At 38.3% G+C, this 23,649-nt stretch overlaps 1 protein-coding gene across 1 annotated transcript; it reads right to left on the reverse strand.

Annotated features, from left to right (window-relative positions):
- LOC109230240 lies at positions 10,015-21,661 on the reverse strand. The gene is made up of 8 exons (XM_019395761.1): positions 21,624-21,661; positions 13,141-13,202; positions 11,825-11,925; positions 11,271-11,764; positions 11,125-11,227; positions 10,740-11,089; positions 10,166-10,302; positions 10,015-10,127 (listed from the first exon to the last, which is right to left on the reverse strand). The coding sequence occupies exons 1-8, from the start codon at positions 21,659-21,661 to the stop codon at positions 10,015-10,017; spliced, it is 1,398 nt and encodes a 465-aa protein (XP_019251306.1).

Consider the following 23,649-nt stretch of genomic DNA (forward strand, 5'->3'; position numbering starts at 1 on the left):
AATCACTTTGCCAAAATATTTTGGCGTACAATAAGTACGTGACCAATGACCATTTATGCCATAATAACGATATTATTTTCTTATTTTCCCTCAAACCTCATTCTAGAGGTGAGTGTGGTATATTCACTACCACTAGAACGTTCATATTCTTCCAAGAATGAATATGTACTCATAAATCACATGTTATCACATTCACATCATGAACGAACCATAATCATCTATATGTGATTTAAAAAATTTCATGTCAAATCAATGACAAATATTACTTTCACAAAGTGAAGGATTATTTTGAGAAACCTTATTATTCTCATTACCACGATGATGACGATTATAATTTCGTCATTGTCACGTCCACATTCATTGATACCTTTACGGTAATAATTTTATCTTCTTTCAGACTTATTACATATTGCTACTATATTCTCTTAAGGGAACGAGAATGAAGCAAATTCAATGGGACGGGTTTTCAATTCTTTGCCCACAATCATACATGAATTTGATCATGATAAGACATAGAAGTTTTACCATTTCGAGTGGTTATAATTTCTTACAAACTCTATTAGTATTATAATCAAACTTTGCTATCTTTGCTTGTATATAAAATTAAATTATAGAATTCAATAATTTAAAGGAGAAAAATAAGTGAAATACTTACCTTAAATCTAGAATTTAATCATGAAGGAAGTTCATGGAACAACTGTCAATCATTATGCTCAATACCAAAGCTTCTACTCAATTGGATAGAGTCTCGTGCTGATAATGTGTTATAAAATAATAAAAGAAGAAGAAGAGTATTGCAGAGAAAAGTAGGGAGGGACTTATTAATTTGGGATGAATTATAATGGAATAGAACCCCTCTATTTATAGGGAAAAAGTGACTTAGCCACCAAGTAAAATTCCTAAAATCTCTCTAAAATATAGACATCACCATAAATAAAATTCTATTTATAACAATTTCTAAGTAGTTTTGATCTACATTTGTTAGAATTGAGCAATATCCAATCTCGATAGCTTATAACCTCCCGGGTTCAAATATATAATGTGTTTTCAAATTCGAGTTCATTTCAATGTTCAAAACTATAAAATCTATTCTCTTAAGTTTTGATTGAAAAACCTATTTCCTCTTGCAAATCTATTGTTTTGATGTTAGATCAAGTGATAGATTCATGTTATAATTATAGATTTGACTTAGAATTATTTATCCCAATGAATTAGATGAAAATCACCTAAAAATTCACTTCAATCTGTGGTCCCTAGCTCCCAAAATGGTGAAAACTCTAAGTATCAAATGAGGTTTATACAAGTGCTGAAAAATAACTAATATTGCAAAAAATGGCTGAAGTGGTTGGTGGTGTAATTTATTGCTGTTTTTTATGTTAAAAAAACATTCCTTGAACACCCCCAAATACTCGAGCCACCTGGGACCCCAGCCAAACCATCCCAATTAATCCAAATACCCTATATCAACTTATCTAATGGCTCGAAACACAAAGCGAGACGCTATAAATCAAATCGACAACTTAAATCAATCAAAGAATCCTTATAGTTTCGATTCTCATGCCATATTGCCGAAAAGCATCTGATGAGGCCACAGATCCTAATCCGAACATACGTACAAGTCCAATAGTTATATGAAATTTTACATTTAAAAGCTTCGATAAGTTAATTTGTTCATTTGATTTATTTTCATCATGTCTTTATTATGTTTGTTATATATCACTCATGTACTACCATGAGTGATTTAGCTATGATGTATGCTGGGTTTCCATACTCAGATATTCTATTATGATATCAGGTTTAACAGTTGGTCAGAAGTAGGATCGTCTGCGTGCAAGTTAGGATTTCTGTACTCTTTACATTTTTGGTGAGCCTAGCTACTTTGTGATCCAGCCCCGATCTCGGTCTTCATCGATACTCGAAAAGGGGGCCTTGCTGGTCCGACGAGTAAGCTTGATTAGTGCCCCTCGGAACATTCAGAGGCTGCATAATCGGAGCAGATGGTCGATCGTGAACCGATGGGATTCGGTCTTGTTCACGAAGTAACGGAGGAGGGTCACGATCCTCTACAATGGTGGATGGATTTGCCCGAGGCACACCTTGTACCTCTTGCAAAAGTCTAGAACGATCGGGTCCATCGGGCCCAGTATGAAAGGATAAGTGTAAACACTTAAGTATCCCTCCACGTGGGTAGTAACCGCGTCCTCGGTCCCGGGGACTACTGTGTTCTTGCCTTCCCAATGCAGTCCTTACGAACTATGGGAAGAACATCTACAGTCACAGAACATATGTACCACGAGACTCCTTCACCCCGATCATGTTTGCACGAAGGATTCTCAACTTTAAAATCATCTGCAATTGAACAACCCCCGGGAATGAATGCTGTCAAGGGAGGCTTGGCGGCCGGTTCGTTAGCTACCACAATCGGGGAAGCCGTTTCGAGGGCGACCACTTCGGGGGGCAACTGCTTCATTAAAAGCGGCCGGTTGAAAAGATGAAGAGGCCACTTGTTGAGGAATGATTTTCGATGTTTTGGCCATTGTCATCCAAGGGGTGTTTTAAAAATTTGAGGAATGAATGCAAAGTTCCGGAAACTTGGGTTTTAGAGATGAAGAATAGAGTATGAAGATTTAGAGAAAATCTGGGTAAACATCTGGAAATTCCTATGGAGATTAAAGAACAAGGATAAAGATATAAAGGTTTGAAGATGGCTGGAAAGCACGAAGGTAGTAATTTAGTCGAAAGTAGAAAAAGAACAAAGCGAGGAAGCTTTTATAGGGAAACAGCCGACACTTCGCATTCGGGGGCAACCTGCCGCTGAGCGACATGTGTCCGAAGTTAGAACAACGCGACTGATGGAATGTTTTGGCCCCTCGTTGTAACGTACGAAGGAAGGAACCAGAGTCTTTTGTCGTTTCCCATTGTTTCGACAAGCCTACTCTCTGAGAAACGAGGGGACTATTTGTATACGGGTAAAACTGAGCCCACTCAGCATCCCGGTTCCTAGTGAGGTAGACGGAGCAGAAACGTGATTGTAAGGAATCGGAGTCAGAGCGAGGAGCCCCTAATATCGGGGCTTGAGCAAATCATCTACCCTTGGGAGTATCGAGACAATGTTCTCTAGGTCCGGTTCGAGCCTCAATACTTCGGAGAGCATTACCAAACACGACTAACAAAAGGTCGTGATGACCATGCCCAACCGGATATCATGGAGTGAATCTCGGCCTATCGGCAGAAAATCAGTGATTAGCGAAACGGAAGACTTTTACCTTTCTTAGAATTTTACTTAGGGTAAAACTCCTCTACTATATAAAGGGAAAAACTTATTATTCATGAAGGACATTGTAACATACATACCAAGGCAATTTACTTCTATTCTCTCTGTTATTCAAAGTTCTTATTTATGTTCATCAGTTCTTCATAAGTGCAAGCTCGGGATCGAAGGCAGGTTCCTCATTGAGCGATTAACCGAGCCCGGGATCACCCTTATCATTGGTTTGGCAATTTATTATGTCTTTCATTAGCTTAATCTAGCGTCATTAATCACTATTATTGAATTAATCTACGTATCCTTAAAACCGCGTATAAATTTAATTGTTATCCGTTTTTAAGGGTAGACAATCACATTGTTAGCCAACAGTTATCAAACAGACTCTTCCAAGAATTAATTCACAATGTTTTTTCATTGTTATTTCCTCCCCCTGCCCCTCCCCGCCGACCGCCATCGGAAAGTGTAAAGCTAGATGTGTGTTGACATGCTCAACTCTGCACAATTTGGATGCATATGCATCTCATTGTACATCTCTTAAGACAATTAAAAACCTGAATGGATACAACACATTCTTGCCAAACATTCATGACAACTTATTAATTTGTCGATTTCTTTTTCTTCCGTTGTCATGGCCAGTGCGGTATGAATTTGCCAAATTCTTGTTCTTTGATTTTCCTGTGTTGTTTTTTTCCACTATAAATAGCATCACATATACAAAGTTTCTCCAAATCCCTTTTATATATCCTCCACCTAAGTATAATTCACCTTAAGAGCTTCTCAAAATAATAATATCAATGTTAAGTGTTCAAAATATAGCTTTTATTTTTGGCCTCTTGGGTACGTAAATGCTCCTTAATTAGCTTAGTCACTACCATTTTGAACTTATTAATCTCTAACTAAACTTTATTTCTTATTGTTTTTACTAATTGTTTTACAGGTAAAATTTTGTCATTTATGGTGTTCTTATCCCTAATGTAAGTCAAGTTTTCCTTTTTGTCGTTTTAAATAATCTTCTGGATAAAAATATCATTAAAAAGAAATTACATTACTCCCTTTTTCTCCTCTTTTTTCAGTCCAACTTTTTATAAAATATACAGAGATCATCGGAAGGGTTTCAAGCATACCTTGTGCTTAAAGGAGCAGTAAAGACATTTAAATAATATTGGAAAGCTAAAATCGTAATCAGTAATTTATAGAATATGAGAGTTCCTTGTGGGAGTCACCTATCTACTTATTATACATTGAAGAGCAATATTATTTCGTGATTAATAAGAAAATGCAAAGACCATTTGAAAAAAATGGCATGAACTTTAGAGCCCGTTTGGACATAAGAAAGTTTTCCCTTTTTCTCGAAAATTTTTCACTTTTTTTCGAAATCAGCGTTTGATCATAAAATTTTCAATTTTCACTTGAAGATGCATTTTGGAATTTTTCGAAAATTTGAAAAACTCCAAAAAGCTATTTTTCAAAATTTTCACTCAGATCACTCACAAGACTTCAAAAACAACCCAAAATTATATTCATGACCAAACACAACTCTAATTTTCAAATACCATTTTCACTTGAAATTTTTTTTCATTTTTTTTCTTTTGTGGAATTTTACAATTCTTATGTCCAAACGCCCACTTATTCTTCAGGAAGATAGACAAAACAAAAGGTTATCGTTATCTTTATCAGATCGACGGACAAAGCATTCACTTAGCCTGACAAAAGTTAAATAAAGAGTTTAGGTTTAACCTTAGAAATTCCAAATTGAAACTAAATTCTCAACATCGGTCAATTGAAGAAAGTAAGAAATAACTGAAGATGTATAACGGAGACGAAGAAGTAGCCACTGAAGTTATGAAAGAAGAATGCAAAAATAAACTAATGTTTCATATAAAGCAACCACATACTAACCTTACAAACAAAAGAAAATCTCCATGTTTCACTGATTTGAAATTTAGGTTTATAGATGAATAGGTATTTAACTGTAGAAATTCGCTCATACGTCAAACAACTTGGTCGCATTGAAGTTCTTCGCTACTGCATAACTATCTTTGTTCCAAATGATAATTTAGTGATCCCAATGATGCAAGAGTGTGCAATCCTATGGAAAAAAAACATCCACAGAGGCATTAAACAAATAATCACATACATATAATAAATACACCAAAGGATATGCAGAGAATTAAAAAATCATATGTATAACTCAACTGGTAGTAAGTTGTCATCTGCTCGTGCAGAGAGAACCTCTTTTTTATCAACTTGCATCATTACTATATAATTCGTATCGCCTAGCCTTTTCGTCGGGATGTACTTTTTCGAAGTTTTGATCATTTTTCAGATTTCTATTCTACATTTCATCAATGATTTTTCATTCCCGAACATGAAATTTTGATTACAGGTTTAACAGTATTGAGTATATGTTTAATACTGATTAATGTGCATACATGTCAACTATTTGTATATTCACTAATATGCAGAAATATATCATAAAATTAAAGAACCCAGGTAAAAATACAACATACATAAACAATCAATAATAGAAAGTATTAAGGAGATTAAGGAGTAGAAGAGCATTACTTACCAAACGATGAAATGCTTCACTGACGCACGGATGCACAATTATCACAATGGAACATAGAAACTGCAGCAATGATAAAAATAAAACAATAAAGTATTAGACAACTCCAACCAAAAGATAAAAAAAATTAAACCAATTTAAGCGATATTGGCAGCCATGCACACAACGACTAAATAACTGCTAGCTTGGTCACGGTTATCGCTACCACGCTGGAAAAGGTCTCGTTTCTATTTCTTTAGCATTTTGAGGACAAAATCGTTCTCTTTTTTTTTTTTAAAGAAAAATCAAATCGTCATCAAGAAGCCTAAAGCAAATGAAATTACTAATATGATATTCTTCTTTACAGTTAGTTATTTGAATAACACTCTCCAATTTAGAGCACAATAACAATAAAATCGTGAAATCAGAAGTATTGAAATAAAAACAGAAAGAAAGCTAGCAGAATTAGAAAGTATAAAAGAACCACAAAAATTTTCTTCAGCTTAATTAGGATTAACACCTAGATCAATATCGTTATCAAGTTGAGATCGAGAAGCATTTAGCCTTCACAGAAGAGAATCAAGAATGAATTTTTTTTTTTTGCGTGTGGCTGAAGCTTATGGGAAAAGGGGAAATTGGAAAGCTAGAGATACATAAAAAACAGGAATTTGAGGGTGACGATGAAGGATATCTACATACGTTAAATAGCAAAACTAAGAAGGATGGAGAGAACTCAAAAGAAGTGTTAGCCAATCTGTATTGCTGTAATAAACAATAAAACAGTAAACTTTCTGGAAAAACAGAAACAAAAAGTTAATAGAACCAGAACGACAAAATAAATTCTAAAAAATAATATAGGAATAAATCGAGTCCACTAAATACACAGTGTGTCCTTATGAAAATTATTCCCCTCAAGTACGCGAGGTGCTGGAATATATCCTTCCAGGATAGAACGATTTAACTCACCGGAGTGTTGGTACCAAAAATGCCGATATACAACGAACCACTCGAAGACTGTAAAACACACTAGAATTTTTATGTGCAGAAGAAGAAGAAGAAGATCAGAAAATTTCGTAAGTAAAGATTCTGGGATTCAAGGAATATTTATAGATCATTTGGCACTGTTTCTGAAAAGGTTTGCAACCTTTCAGAAACAGCCATAGCTGTTGGAACAGGTGTGAAACAGAAATATTTCGGGAAATAACAAACGGATTTAAAATAATCCGGGAAAGAAAATGGACCGGACTGGACCGGTTTGTGGGTCATGGGTTATTCCGGATTGAATTTTTATTAATTAATTAAATAATTGAAAGAAATTTTGTCCAAAAAGATTAATCAATCAATCGATCTTTGACCAAATCCAAATCCGACGAATCCGAATCTGAAGCCGAGCCGAGCGAGCGACGACGACGCGAGGCTTGCCTTCTTCTTAACTATTTAAGAGCTAGAAGAAGAGCAATTGCATATATACCCATCAAAAGTATTTTCTTCCTCCAATATGGGACAATGTCCCTTTGACAAGGAGGGAAACTCAAATATTTCATTTTCCCTCCATTTTTCATTCACCCGCTTTAAGCTACACAAGCTTAAAAACCCAACAATCCCCCACATGAATTGAAAATGGCTATAAAATAAAGGAATGCACGGACGCGTGTGTGTTTTACATGCAATAATTAATTGCACCTGGATAAGTAGGTTGCCCTTTGAACTTTCCGTAGTGAACTTATACCGGATATACTCGGTCAATTGGTAGATTTAATATTTTTGAACCGTCGAGCTTTGTTGTATACCTAGACAACATAAGTCACACAATCAATCCTTAACTATCTATGGTTCTTACGGTTGTGTTCGTTTCTGCCATGAACACTGCCTGGTTTCATGAGTGCTTAGAGAATGAGAGTTTACTTTCATTCCCCTTAAAGCAGCTTACACTTCACACTCACATAGGTGATTTCTAAACGTATAATCCTATAGACGCACTATCTGGTCATATCCTGCTAGACTTAGCAAATCATTAAAAGGCTTTAAGCTTTATTGACTCATCAAAAAGCCTTAATTCTTTACCTCGATTTATGAACATTGTCTTCATCACGAGAAAGGGTTGATTTATTCGACAATGTTGAACCGTCATTCCTAACTTTGTTTGATCTCTTTGAACCTAGCTCGTGGGATCTCCAGTCTGCTAGGTAGAGTTACCGCCATGATGACTTGTCCTAGAACTTAACCCCATTCTGTTTGATGATCTTTCAACTGCCTCTCTAGATAGGCTTTTTGTAAGTGGATCTGACACGTTATCTCTTTACTTTACGTAGTCAATCGTGATAACACCGCTAGAGAGTAGTTGTCTAACGGTATTGTGTCTCCGTCATATATTACGAGATTTTCCGTCATACATAATGCTCCCTGCCCCGCCTATTGCGGCTTGACTGTCACAATGTATACAAATATGTGCCAAAGGTTTGGGCCAACATGGAATATCTTCCAAGAAATTCCGGAGCCATTCTGCTTTTTCACTAGCCTTAGCTAAAGCTATGAATTCAGATTCCATTTTAGAACGGGCGATGCACGTTTGTTTGGATGATTTCCAAGACACTGCTCCACCACCAATTGTGAAAACATATCCACTCGTGGATTTAACTTCAGGTGATTCGGTGATCCAATTTGCATCACTATTTCCCTCGATCACGGAGGGATATTTGTTATAATGCAAAGCATAGTTTTTGGTATGATTCAGATACCCCAAAACTCGTTTTATTGCCATCCAATGTATTTGATTGGGATTACTTGTAAACCGACTCAGTTTTCTAATAGCATATGTTATATCTGGTCGTGTACAATTCATGATATATATCAAATTTCCCAATACTCTTGCATAGTACAGTTGTGAGTCACTTTCACCTTCATTCTTTTGAAGTGCATAACTCATGTCAATTGGAGTCTTGGCAATCTTCAAATCCAAATACTTGAACTTGTCAAGTACTTTTTCAATGTAGTGAGACTGTGATAATGCTAGACCTTGTGGAGTCTTATGAATTCTGATTCCTAAGATCACGTCAGCAGCTCCTAAGTCTTTCATGTCGAATTTGCTAGCCAACATGCGTTTAGTAGCATTTATATCTGGCATACTTTTGCGCATTATCAACATGTCATCAACATATAAACAAACAATGACTTCATGACCTGGAGTATTTTTAATGTAAACACATTTGTCACACTCGTTGATTTTAAACCCACTTGACAACATTATTTGGTCAAATTTGGCATGCCATTGTTTAGGTGCTTGTTTAAGTCTATAAAGCGACTTAACAAGTTTTCACACTTTCTTTTCTTTACCAGAAACCACAAAACCCTCAGGTTGTTCTATGTAAATCTCTTCCTCCAATACTCTATTTACGAAAGCTGTTTTAACATCCATTTGATGGATTTCAAGACCATACACGGCCGCTAGTGCCACTAACACCCTAATAGATGTTATCCTCGTTACTGGCGAGTAAGTGTCAAAGTAATCAAGGCCTTCCTTTTGTCTATAACCTTTGACAACATGTCTTGCCTTATATTTGTCAACTAGTGCCATCAACTTTCATTTTCCGTTTAAAGATCCATTTCGAACCTAAAGGCTTATTTCCTGGAGGAAGATCAACCAATTCCCATGTATGGTTATCCAAAATTGATTGAATTTCACTATTGACTGCCTCTTTCCAAGACGCTGAATCAGAAGATGACATAGCTGCTTTAAAATTTTGAGCCTCATTTTCAAACAAGAATATCACAAAACCTGGTCTAAAGGACGTAGATATTCTTTGACGTTTGCTACGCCTTGGATCTTCTACACTTGGAGTATTTTCCTTTGGTTCTTCCCGAGGACGTTTAGGTCTTTCACTTAATGACTCAGAATCAGTTTTATACGGATAGATGCTTTCAAATAATTCAGCATTATTTGATTCCATTATCGTATTATCATGAATTTCAGGATTATCAAATTTATGAACCAAAAATCGAAATGCTTTACTGTTTGTAGCATATCCAATAAAAATGCAATCTACACTTTTTGGTCCAATTTTAACCCTTTTCGATAAAAGGAACTTGTACCTTTGCTAGACACCCCCACACTTTGAAATATTTCAAGTTGGGTTTTCTTCCTTTCCATTTTTCATATGGAATAGATTGCGTTTTGCTGTCGGGTACTCTGTTGAGTATTCGGTTAACTGTAAGGATAGCCTTCCCGCACAAACTCTGCGGTAATTCGAAACTTATTAATAAAGAATTCATCATTTCCTTTAATGTCCGATTTTTCCGTTCCGCTCTTCCATTGGATTGAGGTGTGTAAGGTGCAGTAGTTTGATAGATAATTCCATATCCCAAACATATTTCTGCAAACGGAGATTCATATTCTCTACCCCTATCACTTCTAATCATTTTGATCTTTTTATTCAATTGATTCTCCACTTCATTCTTGTATTGCTTAAATGCTTCAATTGCTTCATCCTTACTATTAAGTAAATAAACATAACAATATCGAGTGCAATCGTCAATAAAAGTAATAAAATATTTTTTTTCACCTCGAGACAGTGTGGACTTCATATCACAAATGTTAGTATGAATTAAGTCTAAAGGACTTGAATTCCTTTCAACAGACTTATAATGATGCTTTACAAACTTAGATTCAACACCTATTTGACATTTTGATTTATTACACTCGAATTTAGGCAAAACTTCTAAATTAATTAACTTCCGCAAGGTTTTGTAATTGACATGTCCTACGAATATGCCATAAATCATTTCACTCCAATAAATAAGAAGAAGCTGAAATTTTACATACTGTCAACAACCATTACATTGAGTTTGAAAAGGCCCTCTATGAGGTAGCCTTTTCCAACATACATTTCATTCTTGCTTACAACAACTTTATCTGAAACAAATATACATTTGAATCCATTCTTCACAAGTAAAGAAGTAGAAACTGAATTCTTCCTATTAGTAGGAACATGAAGAACTTTGTTGAGCGTTAACACCTTGCCGGAAGTCATCTTCAGGAATATCTTCCCATAACCTTCAATCTTGGCTGTTGCATTATTTCCCATGGAAAGCTCTTCTTCGGGACCAACAGTAGAGTACGTCGCAAATGCTTCTTTGACAACACAAACATATCGAGTGGCTCCAGAGTCAATCCACCACTCCTTCGGATTTCTAACTAGGTTGCATTCCGAAAGCATTGCACATAGATCATCAATGTCATCATTCTTCTCCACTATGTTGGCCTGTCCCTTCTTCTTATCCTTTTTCGGGAGACGACAATCAGGGGCTTTGTGACCAACTTTTCCACAATTGTAGCAGTTGCCCTTGAATTTCTTTTTGTTCTGCTCCTTAGTCTGTCCAGAAGACCTCCTCCTCTTCTTACTTTTTTGAGCAGTCTCCTCAACGATATTAGCTCCCATGATCGTTCAATTTCCACAAGACTTCTTCTCGTCTTTTTTGTTGTCTTCCTCAATCTTGAGACGAATCACAAGATCTTCCAACTTAATTTCTTTGCGCTTGTGCTTAAGATAATTCTTGAAATCTCTCCATGAAGGAGGCAATTTTTCAACCATTGCAGCCACTTGAAATGCTTCATGCACGACCATACCTTCATCAATAAGGTCGTGAAAAATAAGTTGAAGCTCCTGAACTTGGGTTCCAACAGTTTCGCTGTCTATCATTTTATAGTCTAGAAACATGGCAACCACGAACTTCTTCAAGCATGCATCTTCAGTCTTGTACTTCTTCTCAAGTGCGTCCCATAATTCTTTCAAAGTATTCACCGCACTGTACACATTGTACAAGTCATCCTCTAAAGCACTTAAGATATAGCCTTTGCAAAGAAAATCTGCCTGTTTCCACGCCTCAACAATTATGAATTTCTCGTTATCCGGCATGTCCGCAACAAGCACTGGAGGTTCTTCACTAGTGAATTTCTGCATACCATGTGCGGTATGCCATACGAACACCCTTTACTGCCATCCTTTGAAGTTGGCTCCAGAAAATTTTCCCGGTTTCTCGGCCGGTGGAACAGCAGTCCGGCTTGACGAGGCTATCGTCTTTGCCGCAACAGTCGAAGAAGAATTTCCATTTCTCACTGTCAACAACAGAGGAGTTCAATTAATAGCAAAACCAGAACAGTAAACAATACTGTAATTAACAATAAACGGTACGTATGATAAATAAAAACCAAAGTTTTGATATACTGTTTCATAGAAACGATGAAGTTTTTATGTTTTCCAAATCGTTTTCTGAATTTCAATATTCTGATGGAGTTTTTGTATCTTCAAATCAGAAGAGTAAAATCAGAAGGAGTAGAAAACCACACAGGTTTTAATCTCCACAAACAGAATACAGAATATAAAAAACTAATTTCCTTAAGATTGTTAGCCAATTTGTATTACTATAATAAACAATAAAACAGTAAACTTTCTGAAATAAAAGGAAATAGAAAGTTAGTAGAACCAGAATGACAAAATAAATTCTGGAAAATAATATAGGAATAAATCGAGCCCACGGAATACACAGTGTGTCCTTAAGGAAATTATTCCCCTCAAGTACCCGAGGTGCTGGAATATATCCTCCCAGGATAGAACGATTAACTCACCGGAGTGTTGGTACCAAAAACTCCAATGAACAACGAACCACTCGAAGGCTGTAAAACACAATGGAATTTTTATGTGCAGAAGAAGAAGAAGAAGATCAAAAAATTTCGTAAGTAAAGATTCTGGGTTCAAGGAATATTTATAGACCATTTGGCACTTTTTCTGAAAAGGTTTGCAACCTTTCAGAAACAGCCATAGCTGTTGGAATAGGTGTAAAACAGAAATATTGCAGGAAACAACAAACGGATTTAAAATAATCCGGGAAAGAAAATGGACCGGATCGGACCAGATCGCGGGTCATGGGTTATTACAGATTGAATTTTCGTTAATTAATAAAAAAGCTGAAAGGAAATTTGTCCAAAAAGATCAATCAATCAATCGTTGACCAAATCCAAATCCAAATCCCAATCCCAATCCGAATCCGAAGCCGAAGCCGAGCCGAGCGAGTGACGACGACGACGACGACGCGAGGCTTGCCTTCTTCTTAACTCTTTAAGAGCTAGAAGAAGAGCAATTGTATATATACCTATCAAAAGTCTTTTCTTCCTCCAATATGGGACAATGTCCCTTTGCCAAGGAGGAAAACTCAAATATTTCATTTTCCCTCCATTTCCCGTTCACCCTCTTTAAGCTACACAAGCTTAAAAACCCAACAAGAAGTTGACCCAAACAAAATCGAGGTAAAAGAGAAGAAGATTTGTGCATACCTGCAGCTTGAACAAAGTCAGAAACATGAGAAGGCCCGTATAGAAAGTAGAAACTGAAGAAACTAAAAAAGACAGGAGACTTTTTGAAGACAGCTATAGAGCCCGTTTGGATTAGCTGATTATAAATAGATGATAAGCTTGAAACGCTGAAAAGTATTTTTAAGTGCTGAAACCTCATACAATCTTCTGTTGGGACGACCATGGATACATGCCGCTGGGGCCGTGGCTTCCACACTACATCAAGCCGTGAAATTCGAATGGAATCGTCAGGAGGTGATTATTCACGGAGATGGGAGTAACCCCATTTACACCAGCCAAACCATCCCGGTTATCGGAAACAGAAGAAGGCTAGGACGGGAAACCTATCATCACATTGAACGTGTCAATGCCGTCGAGAAAGACAAATGGTGGAGCAGCAAAATACAAAGCATACTGGCATGGTCCGGGTATGAACCCGGCAAAGGACTTGGGAAGAATCTCCAGGGTATTACTAAACTGATACGGCTGAAGGGTCATGGCACTACTTTGAGCTCGGATATCAGTACATATGGCAAGAGTATAATGATTGGTCGCCTCCATGGCGCGGACCGTATTACCCTCTCGAGCAACCAATGCCACATCTGGATCAAGCTTTTCACCAAGCTGATACAACATGGGGAACTACAGAAGAAGAGGCATTAGTTGGGCTGAAGAATCTGTTCTTAGAGGACGAAGACATGGACTGTAGTGTTATAATTGAGGAGGAGGAGGAAGAAGGCCTCACTATTCAGACTGTGGAGAAGGGAGCTGTTCTCAGAAACTGGACCGCCGTACCATCCCGGGCCCGCTGAGTCCCTGGGTAGCTTGGCAGATTTTATTTCTATAGCCATTCTAGGCATTTAAGATTTTCAGTAACTTTGTTTTAAAGACTTACTTGTTTCAAAATAAATGCTCGATTCATCGAGCCGTACTTGTCCGCATGTTTTTCAGTTTTAATCAAATGCATTGCTCTTTATTATTCATTGTTATTTTCTACATTTTTTCTTTCTACAACGTTATTATTACTTTTCATGATGAACCGATGACTGTGACATGTAATGAGGCAACGCAATATGAGGATAGTGATTCGGATGAAGAAGACGAGATACCCGAAGAAGTTGTTAGGGAGGTTGAAAACTTTGAGAATAAGCCTAAGTCCAATCAAGACGAAACCGAAGCCGTAAACTTGGGGGACGCCGAGACCATCAAAGAGACTCGCATCAGTATTCACTTATCACCAATAGAGAAGGAAGAGTACATTCGTTTCTTAAAGGAGTATGGGGACATTTTCTCATGGTCGTATGATGACATGACCGGTTTAAGCACGTCCATAGTGGCTCACAAGTTGCCTACTAATCCCATGTGTCCGCCAGTGAAGCAGAAACTTAGAAAATTCAAACCAGATATGAGCCTGAAAATCAAGGAGGAAGTTACTAAGCAGATCAAAGCCAAAGTTCTCAGGGTTGTTGAGTACCCAACCTGATTAGCCAACATCGTGCCGGTTCCGAAGAAAGATGGAAAAGTCAGAGTATGTGTTGACTATCGAGATTTAAACAGAGCAAGTCCCAAGGACGACTTTCCACTGCCAAACATACATATCCTGATCGACAATTGCGCCAAGCATGAACTCCAATCCTTTGTAGATTGCTTCGCCGGTTATCACCAGATCTGGATGGACGAAGAAAATGCAGAGAAAATAACTTTTATTACCCCTTGGGGGGTATACTGCTCTAAGATGATGCCATTTGGTATAAAGAATGCTGGGGGTATCTACATGAGATCCATGACAACTATCTTCCACGATATGATACACAAAGAAATAGAGGTGTATGTGGACGACGTCATTATCAAATCCAAGAGGGCCGCGGATTACATAGCAGACTTGAGAAAGTTCTTTGACAGATTAAGGAGGTACAACTTGAAACTGAACCCCGCAAAGTGTGCATTCGGGGTTCCTGCAGGAAAGTTACTGGGATTCATTGTCAGTCGTCGAGGGATCAAGCTGGATCCGTCTAAAGTCAAAGCTATTCAGGAGTTACTGCCACCTAGGAGCAAAAAGGACGTGATGAGCTTCCTACGACGTCTCAACTATATCAGTCGCTTCATAGCACAGTCCACAGTTATATGTGAACCCATCTTCAAGATGCTAAGGAAAGACGCCGAAACAAGCTGGACTGAGGATTGTCAGAGAGCTTTCGACAAAATAAAGGAGTACCTGTCCACAACACCGGTCTTGGTCCCGCCAGAGCCGGGACGACCTTTGCTACTCTATCTATTTGTATTGGATGGAGCTTCATATGTGTTCCGGGACAACATGATGAGACAGGGAGAAAGGAGCAAGCCATATACTACTTGAGTAAGATATTCACACCTTACAAGGTACTGTACTCTCTGCTGGAACGCACTTGTTGTGCTTTGACCTGGACGACCCAGAAGTTGAGGCATTACTTCTGTGCCTAGACCTCATACCTCATATCCGGGATGGACCCTTTGAAGTATATATTTCAGAAACCCATGCCAATCGGGAAGTTAGCCAAATGGCTGATACTGTTAAGTGAGTTCAATATCGTCTATGTCACTCAAAAGGTGGTCAAAGGACAAGCATTGGCAGACCACCTTGCTGAAAATCCGGTGGGAGGAGAATACGAACCCCTAAAAATGTATTTTCCTGATGAAGAGGTGTCATTCGTAGGAGAGGACATTACTGAAGCATACGACGGTTAGAGGATGTTCTTCGACGGAGCTGCAAATTTCAAAGGAGTGGGCATTGGAGCAGTTTTGGTAACAAAAATGGGGAAACATTATCCGGTATCTGCTAATCTCAGATTTCCTTGCACCAACAACATGGCAGAGTATGAAGCCTGCATACTAGGACTCAACATGGCAATTGACATGAATATTCAGGAGCTGCTAGTAATCGGTGATTCAGATTTGCTCGTACCAGGTACAAGGAGAATGGGCCACCAAGAATTTCAAGATATTGCCATCTCTGCACCATTTTAGGAATTGAGAAGGAGGTTCACAAAGATAGAGTTTCGGCATGTACCCAGAATTCAGAATGAGTTCGCCGATGCATTGGCCACCTTGTCATCTATGATACAACATCCAGATAAGAATTTCATTGATCCCATCCCAGTGAGAATCCATAATCAACCGGCTTACTGTGCTCATGTCGAGGAAGAGACGGATGGAAAGCCTTGTTTCCATGACATCAAGGAGTATTTGGCGAAAGGAGAATATCCGGAGCATGCAAACCACACTCAGAAACGCACACTCCGGATATTGTCCAATCACTTCTTCCACAGCGGAGGAAATTTGTACAGAAGAACTCCTGATTTGTGATTGCTAAGATGTGTCGACGCAAAAGAGGCTTCTAAGCTACTTGAGGAGATACATGCTGGGACCTGCGGCCCACATATGAATGGTTTTGTCTTGTCTAAGAAGATACTTAGGGCCGGTTACTTTTGGATGACTATGGAGACAGATTGCGTCCAGTATGTCCGCAAATGCTACCAATGTCAAGTGCATGCCGATATGATAAAAGTGCTGTCAAATGAGCTCAATGCCACAAGCTCACCTTGGCCATTCACCGCCTGGGGAATGGATGTCATCGGTCCTATCGAGACCACAACTTTAAACGGGCACATGTTTATTCTAGTAGCCATTGATTACTTCACAAAATGGGTAGAGGCTGCATCTTACAAAGCTGTAACCAAGAAAGTCATCGCAGACTTTGTCAAAGATCGTATTGCTTGCCGATTCAGAGTTCGCGAGTCCATTATTATTGATAATGCCGCCAATCTCAACAGTGATCTGATGAAGGCCATGTGTGAAACTTTCAAAATCAAGCACAAGAATTCCACAGCCTATAGACCTCAGATGAATGGAGCCGTAGAAGCCGCCAACAAAAACATCAAGAAGATACTAAGGAAGATGGTAGAAAACCACAAACAATGGCATGAGAAGCTACCTTTTGCTCTGTTGATACCGCACTACAGTTCGCACATCAACCGGGGAAACTCCCTACATGCAGGTATATGGTACCGAAGCTATCATCCCAGCCGAGGTAGAGATTCCTTCTTTAAGAATCATACAGGAAGCTGAACTCAGCGATGCAGAATGGATTAGGAGCCGCTATGAACAATTGGCCCTTATAGATGGAAAAAGGATGAATGCAGTATGTCACGGTCAACATTACTAGAGAAGAATGTCTAGAGTTTTCAACAAAAGGGTCAAACCAAGATAGTTCGCACCAGGATAGCTGGTATCGAAGAAGATCTTCCCACATCAAGATGAAGCTAAAGGGAAATTCTCTCCCAACTGGCAAGGTCCTTACATGGTCCATAGGGTGCTAACAGGAGGAGCGCTCATACTTGCAGAAATGGACGGAGAAATCTGGCCAAAATCAATCAATTCAGACTCAGTCAAGAGATACTATGCTTAGACTATTTGCAGTTGCTCATGTGATGTAATTGAACTATGCTTGACCTGATTCCCGTTTAAGAGGGGATACGTACGCAGCCATGTGGGTTCGGTCATATCATAATAAAATTTCCATTTCCCCCAAGATCAGAAACTGGGGCAGAATTTTGAGGAGGACCATCAAAATTCCGGAGCAAGTCCAGCCAACGCCATCGCACGCCGGAAAGTCAGAAATTGGTTAAGAAACTAGGGCAGAATTTTGAGAAGGGTTCTCAAAATTTCGAGGAATGGTCGACAAGTCTCGTTACTCGCAAACGGCCAAAGGATCATCCACCAAACTGGGGCAGAATTTTGAGGAAGACCCTCAAAATTCTAATATGAGAAAGCTGCAATGTCTCTGAAATGTATTACAGTCACTAGTTCATTTAAAAATCACTTGATATATCAATATGTTTCTAATATGACTCTTTTATCAGTAATTGCATATTTCCGAAAACTCTATTTCCGTAACAGTTAGGTGTTACCCAGGGAAACTTAAACGAGGCCTCAAGAATGGAACATAGCAAGGCCAGCAGACAAAGGAACGAACCAACCTCCCCTTACGAAACTTACAATTTTTCTTTGAGCGCAGGCACATCTGACATAGCGAAAGCATTCGCAAACAAATGCACACAAACCAAAATCACTATCAAACGGGCCACCAGACACTGAACGTATTTCCAGCTATGAAACATTCTACCCTTATTTGCTATTTGTTCTTTGCATGGGACTACGCCCTGTCCCGCACCCTGCATGAGGCTAATCCTTGCCTCCGTACTTGCATGAGGCTAATCCCTGCCTCCACATCTGCATGAGGCTAATCCTTGCCTCCATACTTGCATGAGGCTAATCCTTGCCTCTATACTTGCATGAGGCTAATCCTTGCCTCCACATCTGCATGAGGCTAATCCTTGCCTCCATACTTGCATGAGGCTAATCCTTGCCTCCATACTTGCATGAGGCTAATCCATGTCTCCATAATTGCATGAGGCTAATCCCTGCCTCCATAATTGCATGTGGCTAATCCCTGCCTCCATACTTGCATGAGGCTAATCCCTGCCTCCATAATTGCATGAGGCTAATCCCTGCCTCCATACTTGCATTGGACTAATCCCTGCCTCCATACTTGCATGAGGCTAATCCTTGTCTCCATACTTGCATGAGGCTAATCCTTGACTTACTTGCATGAGGCAAATCACTGCCTTCCATTTGCATGGGACTAAGCATTGTCCCTCCTTGCATAAATGTTGCTCTATTCTGGTACTATCTGTTTACTTTTCAATCGGGCTAAGCTCTGCCCTCCATTTCACAAGACTAAGCCTTGTCTTGTTAACATCATATTATTGCATCTCATGGGCTGAAATATCACCAACCTATCCAAAGGTATCATAGTCTAAAAGGCATCATCCTCATAGCCGGAAGACACCATGCCATGGCCTGAGGATTTCTCAAATCTGCATATCATTGTTCAAAGGCATCATGGTTCGGAGGCACCATATCCATGGCCCGAGAACACCATTTCATGGCCTACGAATCCCTCACCAAACAATTCATGGCCCAGGACATCATGGTCTAAGGACGTCATCCTTAAACCGTCCGAAGAAAACTTCCATGGTCCAAAGGGAATCTGCATCATGTTTAAATTTTCGCACAAATACATGTTCGTAGCATCTCTTTATCTGCAGGTGACCAGTAAGCAACCGCTATCCTAGCAGGAGTGACCTCGCTCCAGTTCCTTCAGCTATCTCAAACCTGGACCATTCACCATAACCACTCTTGCAGCAAGTCCGAAATCTCGTGTCTGTTCTTGTAATGACTTCATCGGTATATTTCGCCAATGAATCCAGAACTACACATGGCTTGATTCCTGTAAAACCAGGGATATGTAGGCAGCTCAAAGACCAGAGTCCGGCCTCTATCTTTCAAAACATCCCATCTGGTCAAAATTGGCCATCATTTCTTTACCCGAAAACTCTTTCATCCTTCCCAGGTAAAGAGGGGCAGCTGCTGACACCCAATTTTTCCATAATATTTTCAAAACTATGCTTTGGCATCAATTAGTATTTTTTATACAATTTCTGCATTTTAAAAAAAATATTTTAACTAATTTCTCCCAGCATTTTTATTTATAAAACAATCACTAATTGCATCACAAATAGTTTTATAATAATTTTTTGCGTTTAATTTTATCATTTGCATTTGTACTAAGTTTCAATTGTTGCACAAATAGCCATTTTTGTATTTTCAGGCTGCAATTGTAGTTACTTTGCAATTATAGCCCACACACGCATTACTACATTATTTTACCATAAAATAGACTTTTATATATTTTTAAAATATTAAGTAATTATTTTAAAATATTTCCAGGCATGAAAATCATTTTTACAGCCTATTAGTTATTTTAAAAAAATGTTTTATCAATTAAATAGGGTATTTAACAAATGGCCCTCTTATTTCAGATTTGGCCTAACTACCTAGCCCAATTTTTAACCCCAATTCAATCAAACCAACCCAAATCTACCCATCCCAAACCTATAATATCCAACCCGGCCCTAAATCCTTTCAATCTTGGCCGTTGATCACAGAGATCAACGACCACAATTACCCTTTTCCTTTTTTTAGTTCCAAACGACCCCCCAAACCTGGCCATTTTCACCAAACAGCCGCCTTGAAACCCTCTCCTATCCGTTCTCTCTGAGACCTAAGCCTAACCCTAGTCGCCGCCACCCAAAACCAACCCTCATCCCTTTAATCCCTGTCCAATCTATGGCTTCCCATGGCTGTACAAGGCCTCTACTTGTCTCCTATCTCCCTTGGTCGCTCGATTGTGTGATTTCATGGAAGAATTTCGAAAAGATCTGGTCCAGATCTCGTTTTAAACTCTTCAAAAGTCCGTCGATGGTCCGTGAATGATTTCTATCAAAGTCTCACGATTCAAATCCTTGATTCAAAGGCCATATTCTCTTACCCTTTCTCTTTTCTTCAAGAAACCTAATGTTTGGACTTGAATCGGTTCAGATCTCCGTAGATCTGGAGCGATCCTGATTTCATCATTGATTTTCCTAAAAGAGGTTCCCTTACTTCTTTACTAGTTAATCAATGTCTGAATACTTTTGTTATATTAGGGTTTGTTTTCTTGTTGTTTGTTGGTCGAACCTCTGGGTATCTGAAGCATTTTCAAACTTCCATGGCTATTATTTTGGGTTCTTTTACTTCTTTTCTACTAACCGATGTTTAAACACTACAATACTTTAGGTTTTGACTTCTATGATTTCTGTTTGTTCGAATCTCTGTGTGTTGACATTCCTTCAAGTTTTTCTTCTTTAAGTGTTTTCAAACTAGGGTTTCATCCCGTTAAGTTTTCTGCAAAAATTCTAAATTTTTTAAGTGTTGGACTGTGGTTCTCTTTACCTGTTCGACTGATTTTTCATATCTATGTTTTAATCCCTAGGGTTTCTGCTTATTTCACTGATTATTTTAATACTTTACCGTTATTCTTTAGTTCTGTCATTTAAAAGAGATTGATTGATTTCATTTGCTTAATTAGGGTTCAAATTATATTTTTTGCCGAGATTGGTACTTCTCTGTGATTTTTTTTAACCTATTTTCCTTATTTGTGACTCATAATTGGTACTACTTGCCTTAATTAGTTTATTAGCCTCATTTATGGGATTTAATTGCTTGAACCGATTCCTAGATGGTCCTTGATTGATTTATTTACCTTATTAAACCTCTAACTTGGTTGTTAATTGATTATCCCTAATTTAAGGGGTGCTTTCCGGATTCTGTTGAATTATTTGATTGAGTTTAGCCCCAATTAACTATTTAATTTTACTTGCGTACCTTATTTGGAACTCTTAATTATTCTTTGCCTTATTTGTTTACTCTGCTAAGTGCTATATAATCTCCCCATTCTGATTTTGAAGGGACGAACATTAGTTCATCAATACTCTCACACTCTCAAAGCTCTCTATTCTCTTCTGTTACTTATAATTCTCACTAACCTAGCCGGCTGTAAACCAAGGCTGGCTATTTGCACCATCTCTGCTCTTTACTCTGTATTCTCTCCTTAGCTGGTATGTCCTGATTCTATTCAAATTTCAAAACTATGTGTTTCTTTGTTGTTTCAGTTCATTAGTTGTGACCTCTAATCCTGTTTATTATTTTACTATCATGTTGCTCAATGTGTAACCAGCATGCCTAGACCATACTGCCTAACTACTGTCTCACTTAGCATGTTGGAGTTTGTTCTGTTAGAAGCTATGACTAGTTTATTTACCCACAAGGATCTGTTTATTGTTTAGCATGCCCAATCCTGCCTTGTGATAATTGCATGCATCTTGTTTGCTCACTAGCATGTCCAAGCAACATTGCTTGTTTACTGTCCCCCCAGCATGTCTAAATTCTGCTTGTTCTATCTATGCTTAGTATTTCTAAACTATAAATGTTTCATGAAGTACTTTCCTAGTTTGTTCATCTAAATCTTGTTTACTCTACTTTACTAAAGAGATCCTGCTAAGTCATCTAGCCCTACAAAGTACTCTGATTGTGTGTCCAAGATCTATGTGTTTTCAACATGTCTTTGCTGTATCTTTGTAATTAACTTACAATTTCTTGAGAAGTTTGTGCATCTATTTGCTTATACACTAGGGTGTATTCTATGTGTCCCCAACCCCTCTCTCCATGTGTGGAATCTGTTTGCCCCAAAATATTCCTGAAAGCTGTTTGTTTTTTGACTTGCATTCTGATTTCAAAAAATGTTTTTTTCATGCTTTTCTCAAACTATTTTACCACCCTAACTAGTACTGGTTTCAGAAAATCTCTTCACTCCTAAGGCCCTTCTTCATACTATTTACCAAAACTCTTTCAAATCATGTCAAGAACTCTCACTTATTCTTAGGTTATTAAGTTCTGCCCCTTTGGTATGTGTATTGCTTAGAGGTCCACGAGATCTCCCTGAACTCTGGCATATCAGGGCTGGCACTTCCACACTGCACATAATCAGTCTTTATTGGAGGAAAGTCTGGGTGTGAGCACTACCCGGGATCTTTGAGGTCCTTAGGGAACTCTGACACACCTGGACATGAATTGGGCTATGAAATCTTGGGCATTTGAGACTAGTGAAGGCTTGGTACACCAGGATTTGCTTTGGGCCTACTTCAGGCTCCCTGTAGCTTAGTTTCTATTCTATTTATGTAATTTTTTATTCAATCCTTGGTCTGTAATAATTAATTGTAAACGAATATTGGGGTGACTAGTGAAAATGGAGGGTAGTTGTATACTGTGGGTAAAGATGGGTAGATAACATGCCTATAGGGTTCATTGTTGTTCAAATGTGTTTTGTTAGATAACATGCCTATAGGGTTTCGCTTTGTTCAAATAAAATTCTGCCTGCTTTACTTTGGATGATTAGACACCATGCCTATAGGATCTAAAATCAGCTATAATCAGATATTATGCCTATAGTATTTAAAATCAGCTTTAATCATAGAAATCATGCCTATAGGATGTAAAATCAACTTTAACTAGACATTATGCCTATAGGATCTAAAAATCAGTTTAATTAGAAATCATGCCTATAGGTTCTGAATCAGTTAATCAATTATCTTACTCGTTTCTTTAATAGTCCTCAACGCTGAGTTAATTAATATCACTAGAAAGCATGCCTATAAGATAAAGAACTTTAAAAAGCTTCTCAGAATTGTGACTGCATATACGCACTTAGGCAAGCCTTAGGGCGTTAAATAATTGTGAAACCAGTTCTGTTTATATGTGAAATTATCCAAGTTTAACAAGCTGTAAAACCAGTAGGCAAACTGGTTAGGATCCTGCCACTTCCCTAAAAAACAAACGCTGCATGTTTTGTTTTGTGATGTTCATCTAGATATCATGTTCTTAGGATTTCGGAACTTTCTTCAAAAATTGGTTTTTAGATGTGTTGTTTGTTTGCCTATATACATGCGGAGGTAAATGTGAGCCTTCTAACTGCCTGTCTTTATTTGCTTGTCCTATATGTTATTTGCCTGGTGC

The sequence above is a fragment of the Nicotiana attenuata genome, chromosome 7 (assembly GCF_001879085.1).
Source record: "Nicotiana attenuata strain UT chromosome 7, NIATTr2, whole genome shotgun sequence".
NCBI lineage: Eukaryota > Viridiplantae > Streptophyta > Magnoliopsida > Solanales > Solanaceae > Nicotiana > Nicotiana attenuata.

Coding starts and splice junctions, on each gene's coding strand:
- LOC109230240 (XM_019395761.1), bottom strand. CDS start 21,661: ATGGTGCAAATAGCCAGCCTTGGTTTACAGCCGGCTAG. Junction 11,090..11,124: donor CTACAATTGTGGAAAAGTTG/GTCACAAAGCCC, acceptor CTCCCGAAAAAG/GATAAGAAGAAGGGACAGGC. Junction 10,303..10,739: donor CTTGTGAAGAATGGATTCAA/ATGTATATTTGT, acceptor TTTACTTAATAG/TAAGGATGAAGCAATTGAAG.